Source organism: Dromaius novaehollandiae, chromosome 35 (assembly GCF_036370855.1).
Source record: "Dromaius novaehollandiae isolate bDroNov1 chromosome 35, bDroNov1.hap1, whole genome shotgun sequence".
NCBI lineage: Eukaryota > Metazoa > Chordata > Aves > Casuariiformes > Dromaiidae > Dromaius > Dromaius novaehollandiae.
The window spans coordinates 664,407-691,937 of record NC_088134.1 but is presented as its reverse complement, the minus strand read 5'-3'; the positions used below and the strand labels follow the sequence as shown (position 1 = coordinate 691,937).

At 74.5% G+C, this 27,531-nt stretch overlaps 1 protein-coding gene across 2 annotated transcripts; it reads right to left on the bottom strand.

The window, feature by feature from the left end:
• Positions 1 to 188: 188 nt before the first annotated feature.
• On the bottom strand, positions 189 to 27,498 carry PCNX3 (pecanex 3). Of its 2 annotated transcripts, XM_064503188.1 has the most exons (35): positions 27,256 to 27,498; positions 26,535 to 26,716; positions 25,724 to 25,826; positions 25,504 to 25,543; positions 24,957 to 25,052; positions 24,109 to 24,855; positions 23,028 to 23,151; positions 22,790 to 22,959; positions 22,618 to 22,708; positions 21,780 to 21,915; positions 20,818 to 20,978; positions 20,015 to 20,168; positions 19,887 to 19,919; positions 19,122 to 19,293; positions 18,904 to 19,014; positions 18,738 to 18,829; positions 17,858 to 17,967; positions 17,651 to 17,756; positions 16,548 to 16,640; positions 16,317 to 16,467; positions 16,089 to 16,233; positions 14,454 to 14,631; positions 13,854 to 13,962; positions 12,967 to 13,096; positions 12,451 to 12,509; positions 11,213 to 11,428; positions 9,447 to 9,700; positions 7,270 to 7,500; positions 6,382 to 6,485; positions 6,155 to 6,302; positions 4,406 to 4,636; positions 2,805 to 3,079; positions 1,786 to 1,925; positions 1,219 to 1,466; positions 931 to 1,092 (listed from the first exon to the last, which is right to left on the bottom strand). In XM_064503188.1, the coding sequence occupies exons 1-35, from the start codon at positions 27,406 to 27,408 to the stop codon at positions 1,000 to 1,002; spliced, it is 5,586 nt and encodes a 1,861-aa protein (XP_064359258.1). In that variant the 5' UTR covers positions 27,409 to 27,498; the 3' UTR covers positions 931 to 999. The 2 variants fall into 2 exon arrangements, with proteins under 2 accessions (XP_064359257.1, XP_064359258.1); XM_064503187.1 differs by lacking the exon at positions 1,219 to 1,466 and having other exon boundaries at positions 189 to 1,092.
• Between the last annotated feature and the right edge of the window lie 33 nt (positions 27,499 to 27,531).

The window sequence follows — 27,531 nt, the reverse complement described above, 5'->3', positions numbered from 1 at the left end:
GTCCGGGCGGCCCCCGCCCCCACCGGCAGAGGGCCCAGGCGTCCGGGAGACCCCCGCGCGGCTGCGGAGGGGGCCCCGGCGTCCGAGCCCCCCCCACCCCCCCCCGTGTGCCCGGGGAGGGGCCCAGGCGTCCCGGCCCCGTCCAGGCTCGGGGGGGGGGGGGGGCAGGGAAAACTCTTTTTTTTTTTTTTTTTGTATTTTTTTAATTTTTGTATCAACCCAAAAAAAACCCTCGAGAATCAGCAAAAAACCCTCCAAAAGAGTCCGAGCCCCCGGGGGCGGCGGGGGGCTCCGGGGGGCCGCCGTGGGGCCAGGCCAGGGGCTGGGGGGCTCCGGGGGCCCCGGGGGCATCGCCGGGGGGCCGAGGTCCCCGCGGGGGCTCTGAGGGGCCGCCGGCGCTGTGGGGTGTCCGTGGGGCCGCGGCCGCCGTGGGGTGTCCGTGGGGCTGCCGTGGGGCCACAGCGGCTGTGGGGTGTCTGTGGGGCCGGGGCGCCCTAGGCCCTTATTGCTGTCCGTGGGGGGGTTGGGGGGGGGGGTTGGGACCAGCCCAGGGTAGCGGGGCCGTGGGGCGTCCATGGGGCGGCCGTGGGTCCGTGGGGCAGCCGTGGGGCATCCATGGGTCCGTGGGGTGGCCGTGGGGCGTCCATGGGGCATCCATGGGGCGGCTGTGGCTCTGTGGGGCGTCCTTGGGGGGTCCGTGGGGCGGCCGTGGGTCCGTGGGGCGTCCTTGAGGGGTCCGTGGGTCCATGGGGTGTCCGTGGGGCAGCCGTGGGTCCATGGGGTGGCTGTGGGGGTCTGTGGGGCAGCCGTGGGGGTCCGTGGGTCCATGGGGGGTCCGTGGGGGGTCCGTGGGGTGGCCGTGGGTCCGTGGGACGTCCATGGGGGTCCATGAGGGTCCATGGGGCGGCCGTGGGGGTCCGTGGGGCGGCCGTGGGGTGTCCGTGGGTCCGTGGGGTGTCCATGGGGCGGCCGTGGGTCCGTGGGGCGGCCGTGGGGCGGTCAGTACTGGTGCTCCAGCAGGGGCTGCGCCGCGGGGCTCTCCTTGTCGCGGGGGGGCTCCGGGGCCGGGCGGGCGCCGGCGTCCGGGGGGACCTGGGGGGGGGGACGGGGACAGCGATGGGGATGGGGGGGGCCACCCCCGCCAGCACCCAGGGGACCCAGGCGTCCGGGCCCCCAATCCCCCCCCCCCAAGAGGGCCCAGGCGTCCGGGCGACTCACCTGGCCCCTGGCGCCGGGGGTGCCCTGGGGGACGGGGGTGCCCGGGGGGGGGTCCCCGTCGCCGCCCCCCCCCTTGCGGCTGCCCAGGCTCCACTTGCCGCAGGGGCCGTCGTAGGCGAAGGCGGGGGGGGCCCCAGGGCCGGGGGGGGGCCCGGCCGGCGGGGGGGGGCCCACGGGGGGGTCCCGCCGGCCCTCGCCCCCCCCGCGGCCCCCCCAGCCCGGCCCGGCCCCCCCGCTCTGCTCGGGGCCTGCAGGGGCGCAGCGAGACGTGGGGGGGCGGGAGGGGGAGCAGAGCCCCACCCCGCCCCCCCGGGACCCAGGCGTCCGGGTGCCCCCCACCCCTGATATCCAGCCCCCCCCAGGGCCCAGGCGTCCGGGTGCCCCCCCCAAGATATCCAGCCCCCCCTCCCCGGGACCCAGGCGTCCGGGTGCCCCCCAACCCCTGATATCTGGCCCCCCCCCAGGACCCAGGGGTCCGGGTGCCCCCCACCCCCAGATATCCGCCCCCCCCCAGGGACCCAGGTGTCCGGCCCCCCCCACCCCGGGGCCCAGGCGTCCGGGCCCTACCTGCGTGGGGCGGGGCGGGGGCGGGGGCCTCGGGGGGGTTTGCAGCCCCCGGGGGGGCCGGGCCCCCCCCGCCCCCCCCGCAGTCCGAGTCCTCGATGTTGCCGCCGCTGTTGCAGCCGGCGCCGCAGCCCTTCTGCAGCCTGCGGGGGGGCCCCGTCAGCGGGGGGGGGGGCGCATGGGGGCAGGGGGAACGGGCGGGGGGACACGGTGGGACCCTGGGGGTGGTTGTGGGTCCCCGGGGGGCAGCTGGGGCTCCCCTCGGTGCCGGGGGGTCCCGGGGGCAGGTTTGGGGCAGTTTGGGGGGATTCGGGGGCAGTTTGGGGGGCGGCTCGGGGGGATTTTTGGGGCAGTTTGGGGAGGATTTTCAGGGCGGCTCGGGGAGGATTTTGGGGACGATTGCGGGGACTTTGGGGTCTCACCGGGCCCAGGTGGCGGCGAGCCAGGCGGCGATGGCGCGGGCGCTGAGCGGGGCCGTGTCGGGGGCAGGTTGGGGGGCGGCTCGGGGGGATTTTTGGGGCGGTTTGGGGAGGATTTTCGGGGCGGCTCGGGGAGGATTTTGGGGACGATTGCGGGGACTTTGGGGACGATTGCGGGGACTTTGGGGTCTCACCGGGCCCAGGTGGCGGCGAGCCAGGCGGCGATGGCGCGGGCGCTGAGCGGGGCTGTGTCGGGGGCAGTTTGGGGGGCGGCTCAGGGGGATTTTCGGGGCGGTTCGGGGAGGATTTTCGGGGCGGCTCGGGGAGGATTTTGGGGACGATTCCGGGGGGACTTTGGGGACGACTGCGGGGACTTTGGGGTCTCACCGGGCCCAGGTGGCGGCGAGCCAGGCGGCGATGGCGCGGGCGCTGAGCGGGGCCGTGTTGGGGGCAGGTTGGGGGGCGGCTCGGGGGGATTTTCGGGGCGGCTCGGGGAGGATTTTCGGGGCGGTTCGGGGAGGATTTTCGGGGCGGCTCGGGGAGGATTTTGGGGACGATTCCGGGAGGACTTTGGGGACGACTGCGGGGACTTTGGGGTCTCACCGGGCCCAGGTGGCGGCGAGCCAGGCGGCGATGGCGCGGGCGCTGAGCGGGCCGCCCCAGAGGGCGCGCAGCTGGGGGTGGGAGCCGGCGAAGGAGGTGGTGAGGGGCGACACGTAGATGGGGTAGCCCAGCGGCTGGTCGCACGAGGAGTTGATGATGTTGCGCAGCGCCTGCTTGGCGTTCTGGATGCTGCCCCGCTCCGGGTTGCGGTTGCGCAGGAAGACGAGCTCCTGCTGCTGCCCGGCCCACAGCCCCCGCACGCACTCCCGGTTCACCTGCGGGGGGGAATGGGGTTACTGGGGGCACTGGGAGCACTGGGATGGCGCTGGGAGAGCCCACAGCCCCCGCACGCACTCCCAGTTCACCTGCGGGGGGGAATGGGGTTACTGGGGGCACTGGGGGGTTACTGCGAGCCCTGAGACAGCGCTGGGGGCACTGGGATGGCACCGGGACAGCACCAGGGGGCTACTGGGGGCACTAGGATGGCACTGGGGGCACTGGGACGGCACTGGGACAGCACCGAGGGGCTACTGGGGGCACTGGGACAGCACTGGGGGCACTGGGACAGCACTGGGACAGCACCGAGGGGCTACTGGGGGCACTGGGACAGCACTGGGACAGCACTGGGGGCTACTGGGGGCACCGGGATGGCACTGGGGGGTCACTGGGAGCCCTGGGACGGCACTGGGGGGCTACTGGGGGCACTGGGGGGTCACTGGGAGCCCTGGGATGGCACTTGGGGGGCTACTGGGGGCACTGGGGGGTCACTGGGAGCCCTGGGATGGCACTTGGGGGGCTACTGGGGGCACTGGGGGGCTACTGGGAGCCCTGGGATGGCACTTGGGGGCTACTGGGGGCACTGGGGGGCTACTGGGGGCACTGGGGGGTCACTGGGAGCCCTGGGACGGCACCAGGGGGCTACTGGGGTCACTGGGGGGTCACTGGGAGCCCTGGGATGGCACTTGGGGGCTACTGGGGGCACCGGGGAGTTACTGGGAGCCCTGGGACGACACTGGGGGGTCACTGGGAGCCCTGGGATGGCACTGGGGGGCTACTGGGGGCACTGGGGGGTCACTGGGAGCCCTGGGATGGCACTGGGAGGCTACGGGGGGCACCGGGACGGCACTGGGGGGTCACTGGGAGCCCTGGGACGGCACTTGGGGGCTACTGGGGGCACTGGGGGGTCACTGGGAGCCCTGGGACAGCACTTGGGGGCTACTGGGGGCACTGGGGGGCTACTGGGAGCCCTGGGATGGCACTTGGGGGCTACTGGGGGCACTGGGGGGTCACTGGGAGCCCTGGGATGGCACTTGGGGGCTACTGGGGGCACTGGGGGGTCACTGGGAGCCCTGGGATGGCACTTGGGGGCTACTGGGGGCACTGGGGGGTTACTGGGAGCCCTGGGACGGCACCAGGGGGCTACTGGGGGCACTGGGACGGCACTAGGACAGCACCAGGGGGCTACTGGGGGCACTGGGGGGCTACTGGGGGCACCGGGACGGCCAGGGCACGGCCCGCAGCCCCCCGCCCCAGCCCCATTGGCCGGGGGGGGACGAAGGGGGGGACGAAGGGGGGCCCGGTGGCCGGGCCCCGTCGCTGACCTTGATGACGCGGAAGGCGAGGTAGCGGCGGTTGAGCATCACCACCTTGTACTCGTCGCTGGCCTCGTCGAGCACGTGGCGCAGCGCCAGCAGCGCGGGGGCGTTGGCCAGCACCGCGCCGCGCCACGCGGGGTCGCCCTCGTGCGAGATCACCAGCCGCGCCTCGTGCGCCGCCACCGCCTCGTACAGCGCCGCCGCCTCCTCGTGCTCCTCGGGCGCCGTGAAGTGGTCCTGGGGGGGGGGGGAGGGCTGGGACCCCCCCGCGGGCCCCCCCGTGTGTCCCCCGCCCCGCGTCCCCGGCACCTGCTGCAGCTTGAGGGCCATGCACATGCCAGGACCCCCCCCGCGGGCCCCCCCGTGTGTCCCCCCCCACGTCCCCCCGGTACCTGCTGCAGCTTGAGGGACAGGCGCACGCCGGGACCCCCCCCCCACGCGTCCCCCCCCCTCCGTGTCCCCCCGGTACCTGCTGCAGCTTGAGGGACAGGTGCATGCCGTGTCCCCCCCGTGTCCCCCCCCCGTGTGTCCCCCCCCCCGCGTCCCCCCGGTACCTGCTGCAGCTTGAGGGCCAGGCGCATGCTGTGTCCCCCCCGTGTCCCCCCCCCATGTCCCCGGCACCTGCTGCAGCTTGAGGGACAGGTGCACGCCGGGACCCCCCCCCCACGCGTCCCCCCCCCCCTCCGTGTCCCCCCGGCACCTGCTGCAGCTTGAGGGCCAAGTGCACGCCAGGACCCCCCCCTCCGTGTCCCCCCCCCGCGTCCCCCTGGTACCTGGTGCAGCTTGAGGGCCATGCGCACACCGTGTCCCCCCCCGTGTCCCCCCCGTGTCCCCCCCCGGCCCCCCCGTGTCCCCCCGGTACCTGGTGCAGCTTGAGGGCCATGCGCACGCCGTGTCCCCCCCCGTGTCCCCCCCGTGTCCCCCCCCGGCCCCCCCGTGTCCCCCCGGTACCTGGTGCAGCTTGAGGGCCATGCGCACACCGTGTCCCCCCCGTGTCCCCCCCCGGCCCCCCCGTGTCCCCCCAGTACCTGGTGCAGCTTGAGGGCCATGCGCACACCGTGTCCCCCCCCGTGTCCCCCCCGTGTCCCCCCCCGGCCCCCCCGCGTCCCCGGCACCTGGTGCAGCTTGAGGGCCATGCGCACGCCGGGACCCCCCCCTCCGTGTCCCCCCCGTGTCCCCCCCCGGCCCCCCCGCGTCCCCCCGGTACCTGGTGCAGCTTGAGGGCCATGCGCACGCCGGGACCCCCCCGTGTCCCCCCCCGGCCCCCCCGTGTCCCCCCGGTACCTGGTGCAGCTTGAGGGCCATGCGCACGCCGGGACCCCCCCCGTGTCCCCCCCCGTGTCCCCCCCTGTGTCCCCCCGGTACCTGGTGCAGCTTGAGGGCCAGGCGCACACCGTGTCCCCCCCCGTGTCCCCCCCGCGTCCCCGGTACCTGGTGCAGCTTGAGGGCCATGCGCACGCCGTGTCCCCCCCGTGTCCCCCCCCCGGCCCCCCCGTGTCCCCCCGGTACCTGCTGCAGCTTGAGGGCCATGCGCACGCCGTGTCCCCCCCCGTGTCCCCCCCCGGCCCCCCCGCGTCCCCAGTACCTGGTGCAGCTTGAGGGCCATGCGCACGCCGGGACCCCCCCCGTGTCCCCCCCCGGCCCCCCCGCGTCCCCGGTACCTGGTGCAGCTTGAGGGCCATGCGCACGCCGGGGGCCACCACGCATGTCCCCCCCCCCACGTGTCCCCCCCCGGCCCCCCCACGTCCCCGGTACCTGGTGCAGCTTGAGGGCCATGCGCACGCCGGGGGCCACCACGCGGTGCAGCAGGTCCATGTCGGCGAAGACCCACTCGTCGCGGGGCGACGTGATGCGGAAGTCGCCCTTGAAGAGGGCGTGCAGCCCGTAGAGGAAGGGCTCCAGGCTGGGGGGGGGCACGGGGTGAGCGGGGGCGCCCGGACGCCTGGGCCCGCCCCGTGCCCCCCCCGGGAGGGGGGTCTCACCTGGCCGACATGCTGTGCGAGGCGGTGCCCAGCGCCCGGCGGCCGAGCGCGCAGAGCCCGAAGCAGAGGGTGACGAGCGGCGAGTCCCAGTCCTTGTCCACGGGCTGCGGGGACCGCGGGGGCCGCGTGGGTCGGGCCCCCACCCCAGCTCTGTCCCCAACCCCCTTGGGGTCCCCCATCCCCGCCGGCCACCCCAACCCCAGTGCCATTGGGATCCTCCTGTCCCTGACCCCGTCCCCATCCCCGTTGGGGTCCCCTGTCCTCGTCCCCACGGGGCTCCTCCTGTCCCCAAACTCATCCCCATCCCCGCTGGGGTCCCCTGTCCTCGTCCCCACGGGGCTCCTCCTGTCCCCAAACTCATCCCCGACCCTGCTGGGGTCCCCTGTCCTCATCCCCATCGAGCTCCCTTGTCCCCAACCCTGTCCCCATCCCCGCTGGGGTCCCCTCTCCTCATCCCCATCGAGCTCCCTTGTCCCCAACCCTGTCCCCATCCCCGTTGGGGTCCCCTGTCCTTGTCCCCATCAGGCTCCTCCTGTCCCCAACCCCATCCCCATCTGCATTGGGGTCCCCTGTCCTCATCTCCATCCCCGTTGGGGTCCCCTGTCCTCATCCCCATGGGAGTCCCCTGTCCCCGTCCCCATCCCCATCCCTGTTGGGGTTCCCTGTCCTTGTCCCCATCCGTGCAGGGCTCCTGGTCCCCGTCCCCATCCCCATGGGGCTCCCCGTCCCCGTGCGGCTCTCCCCCCGGTCCCTGTCCCCGCAGGGCTCCCCAGTCCCGGTCCCCTTGGGGCTCTCCTCCCACCGGTCCCTGTCCCCATGGGGCTCCCCGGTCCCCTTGGGGCTCTCTCCCCCCGGTCCCCCCCCCCGTCGCCGTCCCCGCGGGCGCACCTGGGCGCGGCGCCCGGCGCAGTGCTGGATCCAGCCCAGGTAGGCCTGCCGGAAGGCCGGGAGGCTGAGGCCGCCCAGGCGGGCGTCGAAGTCCTCGTCCACGTTGAGGTTGAAGGTGGGGTCGGTGTCGGCGTAGCCGGGCGCCGTGCAGGGCCGCAGCCCCTCGCGCACCCCCTCGTGCGCCAGCCACTCCTCCAGCTTCGGCGACCGCGTCACGTAGTAGATGATGCTCTGGGGGGGGGGCGGGGGGGGCTGGGGGCGGCCCGGCACGAGGCCTGCGCCCCCGTGCACGGCGCGACCCCCTCGCGCGTGGTGTGACCTCCTTGTGCAACGTGTGACCCCCTCGTGCAAAGCACGACCTCCTTGTGCAAAGTGCAACCTCCTCGTGCACGGCGCGACCCCCTCGTGCACGGCGCAACCCCCTCGCGCGTGGTGCGACCTCCTCGTGCAACGTGTGACCCCCTCGTGCAAAGCACGACCTCCTTGTGCAAAGTGCAACCTCCTCGTGCACGGCGCGATCCCCTCGCGCGTGGTGCGACCCCCTCGTGCAAAGCGCAACCTCCTCGTGCACGGCGCGACCCCCTCGTGCGTGGTGCGACCCCCTCGTGCAAAGCGCAACCTCCTCGTGCACGGCGCGACCCCCTCGTGCGTGGTGCGACCCCCTCGTGCAAAGCGCGACCTCCTCGTGCACGGCGCGACCCCCTCGTGCAATGTGTGACCCCCTCGTGCGCAGCGCAACCCCCTCATGCAAAGTGTGACCCCCTTGTGCACGGCATGACCCCCTTGTGCAAAGTGCAACCTCCTCGTGCAAAGTGCGACCTCCTCGTGCAAAGCGCGACCTCCTCGTGCAAAGCGCGACCCCCTCGTGCGTGGTGCAAGCCCCTCGTGCAAAGCGCAACCTCCTCGTGCAAAGTGCAACCTCCTTGTGCACAGCGCAACCCCCTCGTGCAACGTGTGACCCCCTCGTGCACCGCGCAACCCCCTCGTGCACGGCACGACCGCCTTGTGCAAAGTGCAACCTCCTCGTGCGCAGCACGACCCCCTCGTGCAAAGCATGACCTACTCGTGCACTGCACAACCCCCTCGTGCGCGGTGCGACCTCCTCGTGCAAAACGCATCCCCCCAATGCAAAGCGCAACCTCCTCATCCAACGTGCAACCACTGCCCGTGCGAGGCACAACCCCCCGTGCGAGGCACAGCCCCCGTGCGAGGCACAGCCCCCCGTGCGAGGCACAGCCCCCCGTGCGAGGCACAGCCCCCCGCGCGAGGCACAGCCCCCCGTGCGAGGCACAGCCCCCCGCGCGAGGCACAACCCCCCGCGCGAGGCACAACCCCCGTGCGAGGCACAGCCCCCCGTGCGAGGCACAACCCCCGTGCGAGGCACAGCCCCCGTGCGAGGTACAACCCCCGTGCGAGGCACAGCCCCCGTGCGAGGCACAACCCCCCGCGCGAGGCACAACCCCCCGCGCGAGGCACAACCCCCCGTGCGAGGCACAGCCCCCGCGCGAGGCACAGCCCCCCGTGCGAGGCACAGCCCCCCGTGCGAGGTACAACCCCCCGTGCGAGGCACAGCCCCCCGTGCAAGGTACAACCCCCGTGCGAGGCACAGCCCCCGCGCGAGGCACAACCCCCCGTGTGAGGCACAACCCCCGTGCGAGGCACAACCCCCCGTGCGAGGCACAGCCCCCCGTGCAAGGTACAACCCCCGTGCGAGGCACAACCCCCGTGCAAGGTACAACCCCCGTGCGAGGCACAGCCCCCGTGCGAGGCACAACCCCCCGTGCGAGGCACAGCCCCCCGTGCGAGGCACAACCCCCCGTGCGAGGCACAACCCCCGTGCGAGGCACAACCCCCCGTGCGAGGCACAGCCCCCCGTGCGAGGCACAGCCCCCCGTGCAAGGTACAACCCCCGTGCGAGGCACAGCCCCCGTGCGAGGCACAGCCCCCGTGCGAGGTACAACCCCCGTGCGAGGCACAGCCCCCCGTGCGAGGCACAGCCCCCCGTGCGAGGCACAACCCCCCGTGCGAGGCACAGCCCCCCGTGCGAGGCACAGCCCCCGTGCGAGGCACAACCCCCCGTGCGAGGCACAGCCCCCCGTGCGAGGCACAGCCCCCGTGCAAGACGCAGCCCCCCGTGCGAGGCACAGCCCCCGTGCGAGGCGCGGCACGGCGCCCACCTTGACGTAGTAGGTGATGAGGATCTTGCGGAGGTCGAAGACCTGCAGCATGGAGGCGGCGTTGTTGTCGCTGATGCTGTAGCCCTCCAGCACGTACTTGGTGGCCGCCACCTCCCAGGCGAGCCAGCGCTGCCCGAAGGCCGCGTTGAAGGAGAGCACGTGGGGCAGGTGCCCCGGCTCGCAGCAGCAGCAGCCCTCGTCCTCGTCCACCCCCTCCGTGATGGCCTCCACCTCCCGCTGCTGGCAGTAGGTGCCTGCAGGAGCGGGCCCGCGGGGGGGTCAGCGGGGATGGGGACGTCCCCGAGCCCCCCGCGAAGGGGACCAGGCTGGGGGACGTCCCCGAGCCCCCGTGAGCAGGACGTGCCCGTGGGGATGTCACCTGGGGCCAGGGATGTCCCCAAGCCCCCGTGAGCAGGACGTGCCCGTGGGGACCTCAGCTGGGGCCAGGGATGTCCCCAAGCCCCTACAAGCTGGATGTGCCCATGGGGACATCGGCTGGGGCCATGGGGTGTCCCCAACCCCCTGTGAGCAGGACGTGCCCGTGGGGACGTCACCGACCCCCTGTGAGCAGGACGTGCCCATGGGGACGTCACCCAGGGCCATGGGACGTCACCGATCCCCCATGAGCAGGACGTGCCCGTGGGGACGTCACCTGGGGCCATGGGGTGTCCCCAACCCCCTGTGAGCAGGACGTGCCCATGGGGACGTCACCTGGGGCCATGGGGTGTCCCCGACCCCCTGTGAGCAGGACGTGCTCATGGGGACGTCACCTGGGGCCATGGGGTGTCCCCAACCCCCTGTGAGCAGGACGTGCTCATGGGGACGTCACCTGGGGCCATGGGGTGTCCCCGACCCCCTGTGAGCAGGACGTGCCCGTGGGGATGTCACCTGGGGCCATGGGGTGTCCCCAACCCCCTGCGAACAGGACGTGCCCATGGGGACGTCACCTGGGGCCAGGGATGTCCCCGAGCCCCCGTGAGCAGGACGTGCCCGTGGGGACGTCACCTGGGGCCAGGGATGTCCCCAAGCCCCTGTGAGCAGGACACGCCCATGGGGACGTCACCTGGGGCCATGGGGTGTCCCCAACCCCCTGCGAACAGGACGTGCCCACGGGGACGTCACCTGGGGCCATGGGACGTCACCGATCCCCCATGAGCAGGACGTGCCCATGGGGACGTCACCTGGGGCCATGGGACGTCACCGAGCCCCTGTGAGCAGGACGTGCCCATGGGGACGTCACCTGGGGCCATGGGGTGTCCCCAACCCCCTGTGAGCTGGACATGCCCGTGGGGACATCACCTGGGGCCATGGGGTGTCCCCAACCCCCTGTGAGCAGGACGTGCCCGTGGGGATGTCACCTGGGGCCATGGGGTGTCCCCAACCCCCTGCAAGCAGGACGTGCCCATGGGGACATCACCTGGGGCCATGGGACGTCACCGATCCCCCATGAGCAGGACGTGCCCATGGGGACGTCACCTGGGGCCATGGGGTGTCCCCAACCCCCTGTGAGCAGGACGTGCCCGTGGGGATGTCACCTGGGGCCATGGGGTGTCCCCAAGCCCCTGTGAGCAGGACGTGCCCGTGGGGACGTCACCTGGGGCCATGGGGTGTCCCCGACCCCCTGTGAGCTGGACGTGCCCATGGGGACGTCAGCGGGGCTGGAGGACGTCCCCGACGCCCCACGAGCGGGACATCAGCCATCTCGGAGCCTGAGCGCCCCGGGGCCGGTGCGCGCCCCGTCCCCGCGTCCCCGCGTCGCCGCTCACCCCTGAACTCGAGGCCGCGGAGCTGGAAGGTGACGAGGCCGTTGCCGATCTCCACGAGGTGCACGAGGGCGTTGAGGTAGTCGGAGGCGAGGACGAAGCAGTCGCCGGCGCCGAAGGGGCCCCAGCGGCCCAGCTGCAGGTCGCCGCAGAGCGAGTGCTGCAGCGAGCGCGTCAGGTGCTCGTAGAAGATGGAGTTGAGGTTGTTGTCGTCCGCGCCTGGGGGGGGGCGCCCCGTCAGCGCCCCGCTCCGGCCGGGGGGCTGGGGAGGGGCTGGGGGGTCCCACGGGGCAGCCGGGGGGCACCGGGGGGCTGCGGAGGGGCTGGGGAGCGGCTAGGGGGTCCCATGGGGCAGCCGGGGGGCTGCAGAGGGCTGGGGGGTGGGCTGGGGGTCCCACGGGGCAGCCGGGGGGCACCGGGGGGCTGCGGAGGGGCTGGGGGGCGGCTAGGGGGTCCCATGGGGCAGCCGGGGGGCACCAGGGGGGCTGCGGAGGGGCTGGGGGGTGGGCTGGGGGTCCCACGGGGCAGCTGGGGGGCAGGCAGGGTCCTGGGAGGATGCTATGGGGCAGGCTGGGGGCTATGGGGTCCTAGGGGGCCCATGGGTCAGCAGGGGGCCTGGGGGGGTGCTATGGGGCAGGCTGGGGGCCATGGGGTCCCAGGAAGATGCTATGGGGCAGGCTGGGGGCTATGGGGTCCTAGGGGGCCCATGGGTCAGCAGGGGGCCTGGGGGGGTGCTATGGGGCAGGCTGGGGGCTGCAGGGTCCTAGGGGGCCCATGGGTCAGCAGGGGGCCTGGGGGGGTGCTATGGGGCAGGCTGGGGGCCATGGGGTCCCAAGAAGATGCTATGGGGCAGGCTGGAGGCTGCAGGGTCCTGGGGGGTCCATAGGGCAGCTGGGGGCCTGGGGGGTGCTATGGGGCAGGCTGGGGGCTATGGGGCTCCCGGGGGGCCCATGGGTCAGCAGGGGGCCTGGGTGGTGCTATGGGGCAGGCTGGGGGCCATGGGGTCCCAAGAAGATGCTATGGGGCAGGCTGGGGGCTGCAGGGTCCTGGGGGGCCCATGGGGCAGGTGGGGAGCTGGGGGTCCTGGCTCTGGGAGGGCGGCTGTGGGGCAGGAGACGCCGAGGCCGTGGGGCGGCCCTGCGGACGCTGTGAGGGTCTCTCTGGGGCGTCCGTGGGTCACCGTGGGGCGCCGCGGGGGTCCCGGGGGTCGCTGTGGGGCAGCCGTGGGGCCCGGCCCGTACCGGGGTTGCGGTCGAGCTGGGTGGCCAGGCGGGTGTTGGAGTGATCGACCCTCTTGGTGCTGCGGGAGCGGGGGGGGCGTCAGCCCCACGGCACCCCCCAGCACCCCATAGTGCCCCCCAGCACCCCCCAGCACCCCCCAGCACCCATAAGACCCCATAACACCCCCCTGCTCCCCACAGCACCCCGTAACAGCCCCACTGCACCCCACAGCACCCGATATGCCCCCGTAGCACCCCCCGACACCCCACAGCACCCTATAACAACCCCCTGGCACCCCATAGCACCCTGTAACACCCCATAGCACCTCCCAGCACCCCATAACACCCCCCTGGCACCCCATAGCACATTGTAACACCTTGCAGCACTCCCCTGGCGCCCCACAGCGCCCCATAGCCCCTCCCAGCATCCCATAGCACCCCACAGCACCTCCCAGTGCCCCATGGAGCCCCATAGACCCTCCCAGCACCCCATAGCACCCCACAGCGCCCCATAGCACCCCACAGCACGGCACCCACTTGTAGTCGCGCTCCCAGAACTTGACGGGGCGGGCGTAGGACATGAGGAAGACGGCGCTGCCCAGCAGCGGGGTCAGCGGGGTGGAGAGCAGCGCCGAGAGCCCGGCCTGCAGCAGCAGCATCGCCGAGTCTGCGCCGTCAAGGGCCACGCGCCGCCCCCGCCCCACGGCGGGGCAGAGACCCGGGGAGGGGGCACCCAGCCCCACGGCGGGGCAGAGACCCGGGGAGGGGGGACCTGGACCCATGGCAGGGAGACTGGGGAGGGGGGACCTGGACCCACGGCGGGGGGTGGGAGAGACCTGGGGAGGGGGCACCCGGCCCCATGGCAGGGAGACTGGGGAGGGGGCACCCGGCCCCACGGCGGGAGACTGGGGAGGGGGCACCCGGACCCATGGCGGGGAGACGCAGGGAGGGGGGACCCGGACCCATGGCAGAGGGTGGGAGAGACCTGGGGAGGGGGGAGCCGGACCCACAGTGGGGCAGAGACCCAGGGAGGAGGGACCCGGACCCACGGGGGGGAGAGACCCACGGGAGGGGGGAACCCAGACCCACGGGGGGGAGAGACCCACGGGATGGGGAGACCCACAGCAGGGGGACACCCCAGGGGGGAGACCTGGACCCACAGGCGATGGGGCCCCACAGAGGGGAGACCCATGGGGTGGGAGAGACCCACAGAGAGGGGGAGAGACCCCAACCCACGGGGAGAGACCCAAATGGAGAGACTGACCCCCAGGGAGAGACCCCGACCCACGGGGAGAGAGACCCATGTGGAAACCCTGACCCACAGGGCCACCCCGACCCACAGGGCCACCCCGACCCATGGGGGGCCCCCCAGACCCACGGGGCCCCCCAGACCCACGGGGCCCCCGCGGCGGGCGCGAGGATACGGGGCACGGCGAAGGGCTGGGCGAAGGCGTGGAAGGCCGAGCCCCAGGTGATCTGCCAGGGCGCGATGTAGGTGAGGACGAAGCGCAGCTTGTACAGCAGGTCCCACAGCTGGGGGGGGGCAGCGTCAGGCCGCCCGGACGCCGGGGCCCTGCCCGGATGCCTGGGCCCCTCTCAGATGCCCGGGTCCCCCCCAGGATGCCCAGGACCCTGCTTGGACCCCTGGGTCCCCGCAGGATGCCCAGATCCCACCTGGACACCCTGGACCCTGCTCGGATCCCTGGGTCCCCCCAGGACACCCAGGTGCCACCCGGACACCCGGGTCCCCCCCCAGGCACCTGGGCCCCTCTCGGACCCCTGGGTCCCCCCAGGACACCCAGGTGCCACCCGGACACCCGGGTCCCCCCCCAGGCACCTGGGCCCCTCTCGGACCCCTGGGTCCCCCCAGGACACCCGGGTCCCCCCAGGACACTCAGGACCCCTCGGACCCCTGGGTCCCCCGGCACAGCTCCCTGCCGGATACCTCGGTGCCCCCGGGCCCCCCCCAGAGCCGCAGGCGGGGACCCCCGGGTGCTCCCGGACGCCGGGGCCCCCCGCCCCACCTTGCTGGCGAGGATGGAGACGAGGAAGTAGTCGAGCAGGAAGCCCTGGGAGTGGCGGGGGAAGTCGCAGCGGAAGAGCAGCGCGGTGAAGGCCAGCGCCAGCCACTGCTGGGGGGGGCAGCAGAAGCCCCCGCGCAGCAGCCGCAGCCCCGCCGCCGTCAGCAGCAGCGCCCGGGCGCTGGGGGGGGGCGTCAGGCTGTGAGACCCCCCGCACCCACGGGCCCCTCGGAGCCCCGCCGCCGGCCCCAGGGACCCCCTGGGGGCCACAGACCCCCCCCCCAGCACCCCTAGGCAACCCTAGACCCCCCGGCACCCACGGGCCCCTCGGAGCCCCGCCGCTGGCCCCAGGGACCCCCTGGGGGCCACAGACCCCCCCCAGCACCCCTAGGCAACCCTAGACCCCCACACCCACGGACCCCTCGGAGCACCGCCGCCGGCCCCAGGGACCCCCCCAGACACCCCTTAGCACCCCTAGATCCCCCTGACACCGATGGACCCCTCAGACCCCTGCCGCCAGCCCCAGACCTCCCTCAGGGACCCCCCCAAGAGGCCATGGACCCCCCCCAGCACCCCCAGACACCCCTTAGCACCCCTAGATCACCCTGACACCCATGGACCCCCCGGACTCCCACCACCGGCCCCAGACCTCCCTCAGGGACCCCCCAAGAGGCCATGGACCCCCCCCAGCACCCCCAGACACCCCTTAGCACCCCTAGATCCCCCTGACACCGATGGACCCCTCGGACCCCTGCCGCCAGCCCCAGACCTCCCTCAGGGACCCCCCCAAGAGGCCATGGACCCCCCCCAGCACCCCCAGACACCCCTTAGCACCCCTAGATCACCCTGACACCCATGGACCCCCCGGACTCCCACCACCGGCCCCAGACCTCCCTCAGGGACCCCCCAAGAGGCCATGGACCCCCCCCAGCACACCCAGACACCCCTTAGCACCCCTAGATCCCCCTGACACCGATGGACCCCTCGGACCCCTGCCGCCAGCCCCAGACCTCCCTCAGGGACCCCCCCAAGAGGCCATGGACCCCCCCCAGCACCCCCAGACACCCCTTAGCACCCCTAGATCACCCCGACACCCATGGACCCCCCGGACTCCCACCACCGGCCCCAGACCTCCCTCAGGGACCCCCCAAGAGGCCACGGACCCCCCCAGCTCTCCCAGACACCCCTTAGCACCCCTAGACCCCCCGGCACCCACAGACCCCTCGGAGCCCTGCTGCCGGCCCCGGACCTCCCTCGGGGACCCCCCTGGTGGCCACGGACCCCCCCCAGCCCCCCTAAAACCCCCTGACACCCATGGACCCCCCCTCCCCAGGGCAGGGAGGGGCCAGGGATCAACCTGGGGGGTGGCCTGGGACTAGGGGGTCCCCAGGCTGGGGGGGGGGTCCCGGACGCCTGGGTCCACAGGCTGGGGGGTGGCCCGGGACTAGGGGGTCCCAGGGCCGAGGGGGGTCCCAGATGCCTGGGTCCCTGAGCTGGGGGGTGGCCCGGGACTAGGGGGTCCCAGGAAGCAGTGGTGGGGTTCAGGGACCCAAGACACCCGTGTGCCCGGGCTGGGGGGTGTCCCGGACGCCTGGGCCCCCAGCAGTGGCCGGGGGGGGCGCAGGGGGGGGGCCTTACTAGAGGCAGAAGTGCTCGGGGCGGGCGCTGACGGCGTGGGCGTCCACGGTGAGGGCGTAGAGCACCACGGCCGGGTGCACGGCGTACTTCTCCAGGCACTGCAGCCAGGCGTAGGCCTTCTCGAACCACATCAGCTGCGCCGCGTCTGCGGGGGGGCGCGGGGGCGAAACGGGGGGGTCAGGGGCGCCGCGGGACCCCCCCCCGGCCCCCCCTTCCCCCAGCACCTACCGCGCACTTCGAACTGGCTGTACTCGCGCGGCTTGAGCACGGGCCCCGCCAGGCAGCCCCAGGGCAGCTGCTTGCGGAGCTGCGGCAGCAGGTAGTGCGTGACGAAGCCCAGCAGCGCGGCCAGGCCGCAGAGCACGTAGCCCAGCACGGACTGCGGGGACACGCGGGGACGCGGTGACGGGGACGGCGGCGGCGCCGGGCCGCCCCGGCCGCCCCCCGAGCCCCCGCTACCTTGAGAGCGATGAAGACGGTGCTGGCGCTGACGGCGAAGGTCAGCACCGCCGCCACCGAGCACATCACCAGGTCCGAGTGCAGCACGTCCCGCTGCGGCGGGCGACGGGGTCAGCGCCGCCCCCTCCCCGCCCCGCCCCGCCCCGCCCCGCCGCGGCCCCCCGCCGTGTCCCCGTCACCTCCACGGTGTCCCCAGCCCTGTCCCCCTCCCCGCCCCGCCGTGTCCCGGCCCCCCGCCGTGTCCCCGTCACCTCCACGGTGTCCCCAGCCCTGTCCCCCTCCCCGCCCCGCCCCCCCGCCGTGTCCCCGTCACCTCCACGGTGTCCCCAGCCCTGTCCCCCTCCCCGCCCCGGCCCCCCGCTGTGTCCCCGTCACCCCCACGGTGTCCCCAGCCCTGTCCCCCTCCCTGCCCTGCGGCGTCCCGGCCCCCCGCTGTGTCCCCGTCACCCCCACGGTGTCCCCAGCCCTGTCCCCCTCCCTGCCCTGCGGCGTCCCGGCCCCCCGTGGTGTCCCTGTCACCCCCACGGTGTCCCCAGCCCTGTCCCCCTCCCTGCCCCGCAGTGTCCCGGCCCCCCGCCGCGTCTCCGTCACCCCCAGGGGGGGTCTCAGCCCTGTCCCCGGCCCTCCCAGTGTCCCCATTTGTCCTGCTACGTCCATATTCCCTGTGGCATCTCTATCCCTGTCCCCGTGGTGTCCCCATCCCTGTCCCCAGCTCCCCCAGCATGTCCCCATCCCCCCCAGGGTGTCCCCATCCCTGTCCCCAGCTCCCCTACCACGTCCCCGTCCCCCCCAAGGTGTCCCCATCCATGTCCCCGTCCCCCCAACGCATCTCTGCTCCCCCCACGGCATCTCCATCTCTGTCCCCGTCTTCCCCGCGGTGTCCCTGTCCCCACCATGTCCCCCCACGGCACCTCCGTCCCCATTTCCCCCCCTAAACGTCCCCCCTGTCCCCATCCCTGTCCCCACCGCCACATCCCCGTCCCCCCCCGGCGTCCCCATTTCTCCTGCCTCGTCCCTGTTCTCGCAGTGTCCTCACCCCTGTCCCCCCCCGCGGTGTCCCCGTGTCCCCCCCACAGTGTCCCCGTGTCCCCCCCCCCGCTCACCAGGGAGCCGCGGAGCTTCTCGGGCAGCGGGTCGGGGATCTCCGCCGGCGGCGTCTCGGGGCTCCGGCTCTCAAACTCGGGGAAGAACTTGGCGCGGATGAGGGACCTGCGGGCGGGCGGGGGCTGGCAGGGGGCTCCGGGGGCCCAGGCGTCCGGCCCCCCCCCCGGCCCGGCCCCCCCGGGGCCCAGGCATCCGGCGGCACAGACCAGAGCACGGTGGGGTCGCTGCTCTGGCGGCTCAGGTGATACGAGGAGGCGACGAGGAGGCCGCAGAAGACGGAGAAGAGCACGGGGACGTGCTGGTCCCCCCAGGGCGCCTGCGGACAAGGGGGGGGGCGTCAGGGGGCCCTGGGGACCGTCCTGACCCCCCCGGGGGGGGGGGGGACCCGACCTCCCGGGGACACCAGGGCAGGTCAGGACCCCCCGGGGTGGGTCCAAACACCCCCCTATAGACCCCGGGGCAGGTCAGGACCCCCCGGGGTGGGTCTGAACACCCCCCTATAGACCCCGGGGCAGGTCAGGACCCCCCGGGGTGGGTCCAAACACCCCCCTATAGACCCCGGGGCAGGTCAGGACCCCCCGGGGCAGATCCAAACACCCTACGAGGACCCTGGGGTAGGCCAGGACCCCCCAGCGCAGACTGGGACCCCCCCGGGGCAGATCCAAACACTCCCCTATGGACCCCAGGGCAGGTCGGGACCCCCCCGGGGCAGATCCAAACACCCCACAGGGACCCCAGGGCAGCTCAGGACCCCCCTGCACAGACTGGGACCCCCCCGGGGCAGATCCAAACACCCCCCTATGGACCCCAGGGCAGGTCGGGACCCCCCCGGGGCAGATCCAAACGCCCTACAAGGACCCTGGGGTAGGCCAGGACCCCCCAGCGCAGACTGGGACCCCCCCGGGGCAGATCCAAACACTCCCCTATGGACCCCAGGGCAGCTCAGGACCCCCCTGCGCAGACTGGGACCCCCCCGGGGCAGCTCAGGACCCCCCAGGGCAGGTCAGGACCCCCCAGGGCAGGTTGGGACCCCCCCCCCGGGGCAGTTTGGGACCCCCCCCCGGGGGCAGGCCGGGCCCCCCCTACCTTGATGGCGCCCAGGCAGAAGCCGTAGAGGGCGGCAGCCACGAGCAGGCTGCGGGCGAAGCCGTACAGCGCCGTCAGGGGGCTGGTGGCGGCTGCGGGGAGACGGGGGGGTGAGCGGGGGCCCCCCGGCCCCCCCTGGACCCCCCCCCCAGCCCCGGGGACCCACCTGTGCCGCCGAAGAGGTGCATGTCGACCTGTTCCAGCAGGTACATGAGGCAGGTGTTGACTTGCGGGAGCAGCCCCAGCAGGAAAACCAGGGGGAAGCAGAGCGTGAAGACTGGGGGGGGCAGAGAGGGGCGGGGGGGGTCAGCGGGGCCGGGCCGCGTCCCCCCGCTCCGTCCCCGGGGCCGCGTCCCCCCCCCCGTCCCCGGGGCCGGGCCTCACCGGTGGCGGCGTCGCGGGCGCCGCGGAAGAAGTCGGCGGAGAAGAGGGTGAGGCCGTAGAAGGGGGTGGGGGGCGCGGGGGGGGCGCGGGCGCAGGCGTCCAGCCCCCAGATGAGGGCGCAGGCCACGCAGAAGTACACGGGGCGGCTGTAGGCGATGAGCCGGTTGTGGCCCTGCGCGGGGAAGGCGTCAGCGAGGGGCCCGCGGGGCCCCCACGGCGTGCAGAGCGACCCTGCGGGGCCATATAGCACGCGTAGGGACCCCCGTGGGGCCATACAGCGCGCGTAGGGACCCCCACGGCACGCGGCGGGACCCCACAGAACCATATAGCTCGCATAGGGAGCTCCAAGGGGCTGTATGGCACCCATAGGAACTCTCTTGGGACCATATAGCACACATAGGGACCTCTGTGGGGCTACGTGGCACCCGTAGGGACCCCGCGGGGCCATATAGCACATGTAGGGACCTCCACGGCACGTGTAGGGACCCCACAGGGCCATATAGCACACGTAGGGACCTCTGTGGGGCTGCGTGGCACCCATAGCGACCTTCTTGGGGTCATACAGCACATGTAGGGACCTCCACAGGGCTGTGTGGCACCCGTAAGAACCCTCTTGGGACCATATAGCACGCATAGGGACCCCACAGGGCCCTATAGCACACGTGGGGACCTCCATGGGGCTGTGTGGCACCCACAGGGACCCTCCTGGGGCCGTAGAGCGCGTGTAGGGACCCCCCGGGGACCCTATAGCAGACGGTTACTCACGTGCATGGGCGAGGCGGCGTCCGGCTGCACGCTCTGCAAGAGAAGGGGGACGCTGGGACCCGGCAGGGCCCCGGTGCCCCGCGGTGGCCTCGCGTCCCCGTGTCCCCCTCCCGTCCCCATGTCCCCACCTTGAGCAGCGAGTACTGGCAGCTGGCGATGACGAGGCAGAACTGGAAGACCCAGATGTCGCGGAAGAAGCCCTGCAGCAGCAGCAGGTAGCCCAGGAAGGCCACCAGGGCCACCAAGGCCACCGCGAAGACGTTCTCCGTCACCTGCCGGTTCCTGCAAGGCCGCGCTGGGGTTGAGTGGGGCTTGAGGGGGCCCCAGGAACGCTGTGGGGTCGGGGGGCTTGGGGACATCCCGGGGGCTTGGGGCTGTCCCCATGGGGGTCCCCACGGCTTCGTGGTGGCCCTGAGGCTCGGGGATGTCCCCGAGGGTCAGAGTTCTCCCCAGGAGTCCTGCTGTGGCTCAGAGCCGCTCCCAGGGCTCAGGGCTGTCCCCAGGAGTGTCCCCCTGGCTCAGGGGCATCCCCAGGGTCCCCCCCAGCTCGGGGGCGTCCCCACGGCTCAGAGCTGTCCCCGGGGGGGTCTGTGGGGCTTGGGGGTGTCCCCATGGGTCAGAGCTGTCCCCGAGAGTCCTGCTGTGGCTCAGAGCCGCTCCCAGGGCTCAGGGCTGTCCCCGGGGGTGTCCCCCTGGCTCGGGGGCATCCCCAGGGTCCCCCCCAGCTCGGGGGTGTCCCCACGGCTCAGAGCTGTCCCCGGGGGGGTCTGTGGGGCTCGGGGGTGTCCCCATGGCTCAGAGCTGTCCCCGAGAGTCCTGCCGTGGCTCAGAGCCGCTCCCACGGCTCGGGGCTGTCCCCAGGGGTGTCCCCCTGGCTCAGGGGCGTCCCCAGGCCCCCCCCCCGGCCCGATGACCCCCCCGCGGCGCTCACCGGTCGAGCAGGGCCAGCAGGGCCAGGCGGTCGTAGCGGACGCGCACCCAGCGCCCCGGCAGCACCCAGTACTTGTAGCAGCGCCGGGGCTTGGCCTTGCCCTCCGCCATCAGCGCGTTCTCCTGCGACTCGGGCACCGACTCCTGGTCCAGCAGGTCGAACTGGGGGGGCGCGGGGGGGGGTGAGGCTGCGTGTGTGTGTCCCGGACCCCCCCAGGACCCCCCCGGGACCCCCCCGCTCACCTCGGGCAGCTCCAGCGGCACGCGGCGCACCTGCATGCCCTGCAGCACCACGGGCCCCCCCGGACCCCCACCCCGTCCCCCCCAAGACCCCCCCCATCCCCCCGGACCCCCCCGGACCCCCCCGCTCACCTCGGGCAGCTCCAGCGGCACGTGGCGCACCTGCATGCCCTGCAGCACCACGGGCCCCCCCGGACCCCCCCCGGTCCCCCCAGACCCCCCCAGGACCCCCCCGGACCCCCCCGCTCACCTCGGGCAGCTCCAGCGGCACGCGGCGCACCTGCATGCCCTGCAGCACCACGGGCCCCCCCGGACCCCCCCCGGTCCCCCCAGACCCCCCCAGGACCCCCCCGGACCCCCCCGCTCACCTCGGGCAGCTCCAGCGGCACGCGGCGCACCTGCATGCCCTGCAGCACCACGGGCCCCCCAGGACCCCCCCCGGTCCCCCCAGACCCCCCCAGGACCCCCCCGGACCCCCCCGCTCACCTCGGGCAGCTCCAGCGGCACGCGGCGCACCTGCATGCCCTGCAGCACCACGGGCCCCCCCGGACCCCCCCCCGGTCCCCCCAGACCCCCCCAGGACCCCCCCGGACCCCCCCGCTCACCTCGGGCAGCTCCAGCGGCACGCGGCGCACCTGCATGCCCTGCAGCACCACGGGCCCCCCCGGACCCCCCCCGGTCCCCCCAGACCCCCCCAGGACCCCCCCGGACCCCCCCGCTCACCTCGGGCAGCTCCAGCGGCACGCGGCGCACCTGCATGCCCTGCAGCACCACGGGCCGCGGCGGCAGCAGCCCCAGCCCCGGCGGCCCCTCGGCCGCCTCCGCCGACGTGAAGCTGGAGGAGTGCGAGTGCCGGTCCCTGCGGGGGGGGGACACGGGTGACCGGGGGGTCCCCACGTCCCTGTCCCCCTCCCCATGTCTCCGTCCCCCCCCGTGTCCCCAGCCCCCTCCCCAGCTCTACCCCCGCGGCCCCGTTTCCACGTTCCTGCCCCCACTTGTGTCTCCGTCCCCGCAGCCCCGACCCCATCCGTGGCCTTGTCCGCGTGTCCCTGTCCCCACTGATGGCCTCGTCTGTGTCCCCCTGTCCCCATCCGTGGCCCTGTCTGTGTCCCCCTGTCCCCATCCGTGGCCCTGTTCCATCTGCATCCCTGTCCCCATCCACAGCTCAGCGTCTGTCCCCGTGTCTCTGTCCCCATGTCCCTGTCCCCATCCATGCTCCATCCACAGCCCTGTCCTCATCCATGGCCTTGTCCGTGTGTCCCTGTCCCCATCCACATCCCTGTCCACGCGGCCCTGTCTCCATCCGTGGCCCTGTCCCATCTGCATCCCCGTGCTCATGTCCCCGTCCCCATCCACAGCGCCACATTCCTGTCCCCGTATCCCCGTGCTCATGTCCCTGTCCCTGTCCGTGCTCCATCCACAGCCCCATGCTCATTCCCATGTCGCTGTTCCCGCGTCCCTGTCCCCATCCCCACATCCCTGTCCCCACGTCCCTGTCCCCCTCCCCACATCCCTGTCCCCGTCCCCACGTCCCTGTCCCCCTCCCCGCGTCCCCGCTCACCAGCCGGTGCCGCCGGGCTCCCCGCCTTGCTGCCCCACGGGGTTCTCGTAGCCGCCGCCGGCTAGCCCGAAGGTGTAGGAGCGCCGGACGCCTGGGGGGGGGGACACGACGGGGAGGGGGGGTGAGCGGGGCCCCCCGGCCCCCCCCAGCCCCCCCGGCCCCCCCGGCGCACCGCTCTCGTCGTAGAAGTAGTGCACGGCGCCCTCGGAGGTGTCGTCGAAGCCGCAGGCCTCGTGCACGGGGCCGCGGGGCAGCAGCAGCGAGCCGGCGAGCTGCAGGGCCGCCGGCAGCGTCAGCGCCCGCCCCGGGGGGGCCGCCCGGCCCCGCGGCAGGTCCTGCAGGCTGCGGGGACAGAGCGGGTCAGGGGGGGCCGCGGGGGGGGCCGGGGGGGCTTGGGGGGGGGCGCTTACCTGGGCGGCGAGCCCATGGCCGAGGAGGGCGGCGTGGGGTTGGAGCCCGCGTGGTGCCGGCGCCGCGTGGCCTGGCCCGGCTTCGCCCCGGCCCGTCGGGCGCCCGCTGCCGGCCCCGGGGCCGCTGCCGCCGCGGAGGGGAAGGGGGGGGCGTCGGAGGCGGCCCCCGGGCGCGGGGGACCCCCCCCCGGCACCCCAAACTGCCCCGGAGACGCGGAGGGGACACCCCCAAATGCCACCGAAACACCCCAAACTGCCCCGGGGCCGCTGCCGCCGCGGAGGGGAAGGGGGGGGCGTCGGAGGCGGCCCCCGGGTGCGGGGGACCCCCCCCAGGCGCCCCAAACTGCCCCGGGGACGCGGAGGGGACACCCCCAAATGCCACCGAAACACCCCAAACTGCCCCGGGGCCGCTGCCGCCGCGGAGGGGAAGGGGGGGGCGTCGGAGGCGGCCCCCAGCGCGGGGGACCCCCCCCAGGCGCCCCAAACTGCCCCGGGGAGGGGACACCCCAAAACGCCCCAAACTGCCCCGGGGACGGGACTCCCTGCAACACCCCAAACTGCCCCAGCCGCCGGGACGGGACGCCCCAAAATGCCACTAAAACACCCCAAAATGCCACCGAAACGCCCCAAACTGCCCCAGGAATGGGGACAGGATGCCCCAAACCACCCCAAAATGGGGCTGGGGCTCCCCCAAACCGCCCCAGGACACCCCAAACCATGCGGAGACAGAGCTGGGGCCCCCCAAACCATCCCAAGACGGGGCTGTGGGCCCCCAAATTGCCCCAGGATGCCCCAAGCCACCCCGGGACAGGGCTGGGACCCCCCAAACTGCCCCAAACCGCCCCGGGATGGGGCTGGGACCCCCCAAACTGCCCCAGGACCCCCCAAACCGCCCCGGGATGGGGCTGGGACTCCCCAAACTGCCCCAAACCGCCCCGGGATGGGGCTGGGACCCCCCAAACTGCCCCGGGACAGGGCTGGGACCCCCCAAACCGCCCCAAAATGCCCCAAACCACCCCGGGACAGGGCTGGGCCCCCCCACCCCATCCCCGGGCGGCCCCTCCCGCGCCGCCCCGCTCACCTGCCGCGCCGGCCCCCCCCTCGCCCGGCGGCTCCCCGCGCCAGCCCGGCCGGTTGCCGGCGGCCTCGGGGGGCGGCAGCGGGGGGGCGGCGCCGGGGGCCCCCCCCTCGCCGCGGGCCTCCAGGTCGGCCTTGGCGAGGGGGGGGCCGGGCCGGGCGGCGCCGTCCCCGCTGAGCACCCGGGCGCGGGCCTTGGCGGCGCCGGGGGCCCGGCGGGCGTAGCGGGGCCGGGGGGGCCCCTCGGCGCGGGGGGGCCGCTGGCGCCGGGCCCCGGCCCGCGGCGAGTAGCCGGAGGCGCTGGAGGAGGAGTCGGAGCTGGAGCGGCGCAGGCTGGAGGCCGGGCTCAGCTCGCTGCCGTCGCTCGAGTCGTCCTCGTCGGAGGCGCGCGGCGGCGGCGGCGGCTCCTTGGGCCGCACGGCGCGGGGGGGGGCCGCCTCGGCCTCCGAGGGGGGGTCGGTGTCGCTGCCCCCCCCCGGGGCGGCGCCGGGGCCCGGCGGGGGGCTGTCGAGGCGGGTGGAGGCCGTGCGCTCGCTGCGGTAGCTGCTGCGGGTGCTCGGCGTCTCCTTGTCGGTGCCGCCGCTGAAGCAGCTGTCGGAGGAGCCCCCCCTGGGGGGGGGCGCCGGCCCCCCCCGGCCCGGGGGGGCCTCGGGGTGGCCCCCGGCGCCCGGCAGCGCCAGGCTGAGGACGCTGCGGCTCAGCCCGGGGGGGCTGGGGGGGGCCGCCGCCTCCGTGCCGCCCGCGGCCCCGTCTGCGGAGGGGGGAGAGGGCTCAGGGCGGGGCCCGGGCGTCCGGGGGGGCCCAGGCGTCCGGGCTGCCCCCCCCCCACTGCGGGCCCCACCCGGCACCTACCGCCGCCCTCGGGGGGGCTCTGCCGCAGGCGCTCCCGGTCGGCCGCGGTGACGATGACGTTGTTGCTGCCCTGCTCCCGCACCAGCTCCCGGATGTCTGCGGGGACGGGGGGGCGTCAGGACGGGGGGGTCAGGGATGGTGACACAGGGACGGGGGACACACGGACGGACGGGGTGGCGTCAGGACGGGGGACACACGGACGGGGAGGTCTTAGGGACGAGGTCAGCGACGGGAAGGACAAGGGGACGTGGGGACGGCGTTGGGGGACGCGCGGATGGGGAGAGGCGAGGATGGAGTCGGGGACGGGGGACACGGGGGCGGGATCAGGACGGGGGACGTGGGGACAGGAGGGACGTGGTGATGGTGACAGTTCCGGGGACATTGGGACGGGGGGAACACAGCGATGGAAAGACACAAGGACAAACCGGGGATAACAGACGTGCGGATGGGAAAACGGGCTCAGGAACAGGGGATTTGGGGACGGGAGGGACCCGGGGTCGGGGACACGAGGTGACACAGGGGGACCCGGGGGGGCTCCGGCACTCACCTCTCGTGGCTCCGGCGTCTTCCAGGTGGGGCAGCAGCTCCTGGGGGGGGCAGAGGGGTCACGGGGGGGGCCCAAACCGCAGCGACCCCCCCCCAAGCGGACGGGACCGTCGTGTCCCCCCCGTGTCCCTGTCCCCGCCGCGTCCCCCGCTTGCGTCCGCGCCTCCCCGCGGCCCCCTGGGTGCCCTGGCCCCCCCCGGCCCCCCCCCCCCCCCGCTCACCGTGACCTGGTTGAAGCCGAACACGGAGTGCTGGGAGCTGCAGCGCACGGGCGGCGTCGAGCCGGGCCGCCGGAAGACCGTCATCTCCACCGCCCCCCCCGGCCTGCGCGGGGTGCCCCGGGGTCAGCGCCATGACCCCCCCGGGCCCCCCCCCAACCCGCGCAGGGTGCCCCGGGGTCAGCGCCATGACCCCCCCGGGCCCCCCCCCAACCCGCGCAGGGTGCCCCAGGGTCAGCGCCATGACCCCCCCGGGCCCCCCCCCAACCCGTGCAGGGTGCCCCAGGGTCAGCGCCATGACCCCCCTGGGCCCCCCCCGACCTCCCCGGCCTGCGCGGAGGGCGCCCCAGGGGCAGCGCCAGCGCCGTGACCCCCTCCCAGGCCCCCCCGACCCCCCCAGACACCCCCAGCAATGCCCCGGGGTCAAGGCCAGCGCTGTGACGCCCAGACACCCCCCCTGAGTCTCCCAGAGATTCCCCCCAGTCCCCAGAGACCCCCAGGGCCCCCCCAGAGACCCCCAGGGCAACGTGACGGGGTCAGGGCCAGTGCTGAGACCCCCCGGACCCCGCCCAGCCCCCCTGGTGACATGACGGGGTCAGAGCCACCAGTGCGACCCCCAGAGACCCCCCCCCAGAGCCCCTCACAGCCCCCAGAAACCCCCAGGGCCCCCCCCACAGACCCCCACGGTGACACAACGGGGTCAGGACTAGCGTTGTGACCCCCACGGCCCCCCCCAGAGACCCCCAGGGCCCCCCCTAGACCCCCACAGCGACACTACGGGGTCAGCACCAGCCCCGCGCCCCCCCTCGCTCACGGGGCCGGGCCGTCGCCGTCGTCGCCGCGGGTGGGGGGCAGCAGGGAGGCGGCGCTGGGCTCGGCCAGCTCGCCCTGGTCGAACATGGCGTGCAGCCGGTAGTTGACCGTCTTCACGGCGGCGAAGAAGGCGGCCACCACGGCGCAGTAGGCGCCGGCCACCGCCATGCTGGGGGGCAGCACCTGGGGGGGGGGGCGGGCACAAGGTCAGGGCTGGAGGGGGGGTGACAGGGCTGGGGGGGCTGCAGGGCCCCAAGGGGACCGTGGGACTGGAGCTGGGGGGAGGCTGGGAAGGTCTCCCGGGGCGGGGGGGGTTACAGAGCCCCAGGAGAGGTGACAGGACCAGGGCTGTATTGGGGGCGGGGAGCAGAATGAGGCCTGGGGGGCTGCAAGGTCGCTGTGGAGGGGGGTGAGAGGCCCCCGGGGGGGGGACGGGCCGGGCCGCAGAGAGCACAGGGGCTGGTGGAGGAGCCAGGACCGGGCCGGGGGGGCGCTAGGAGCCCCGGGGGGGTGATGAGCCTGGGCCGGGGGGGGCCACGGGGACCAGCGGGAGGCGGCAGAGCTGCGGGGCGGGGGGGGACACAGGGCCGGGCCGGGGGGTGTGACGGACCCGGGGAGACCGAGCCGGACCCGGAGGTGCCGCAGGGTCCCGGGGGGGGTCGGGGGGGCCGCAGAGCCCCGGGGGGGGCCCGGGGGGGCGGTGCCGCGGCGGCGGCGCTGACCGTGTAGAGCAGGAGCGGGCAGGCGAGCAGGAAGAGCCAGGCGTAGAGGTGGAAGCAGTTGGCGAAGGCGCTCTGGTGCGGGTCCAGGAACCAGCCGCCCGTCAGCGAGGCCCACACGCCCTGCCGCAGGATCTGCAGCGCCTGCGAGCCCATGGCCGCGCCGCCGCCGCCGCCGCGCCGCCGCCCATGGGCCCGGGCCGCGCTCGGGCCACGGGCCGGGCCGCCGGCGGCCCCCGCCGCGCTTCCGGGTACGGACCGGAAGCGGCGCGCAGCCCC

Bases quoted from the DNA above. Each gene is read 5' to 3' on its own strand.
- PCNX3 (XM_064503187.1), bottom strand. From the start codon at position 27,408: ATGGGCTCGCAGGCGCTGCAGATCCTGCGGCAGGGCGTGTGGGCCTCG. The intron at 21,916-22,617 runs GTGAGCGGGGAC...CCCCCCCCGCAG, and splicing joins GAGCCCGGCGGCACCGGCTG to GGACCGGCACTCGCACTCCT. The intron at 19,015-19,121 runs GTGAGGCCCGGC...TGCCCCCCCCAG, and splicing joins CGCCCGCGACGCCGCCACCG to TCTTCACGCTCTGCTTCCCC.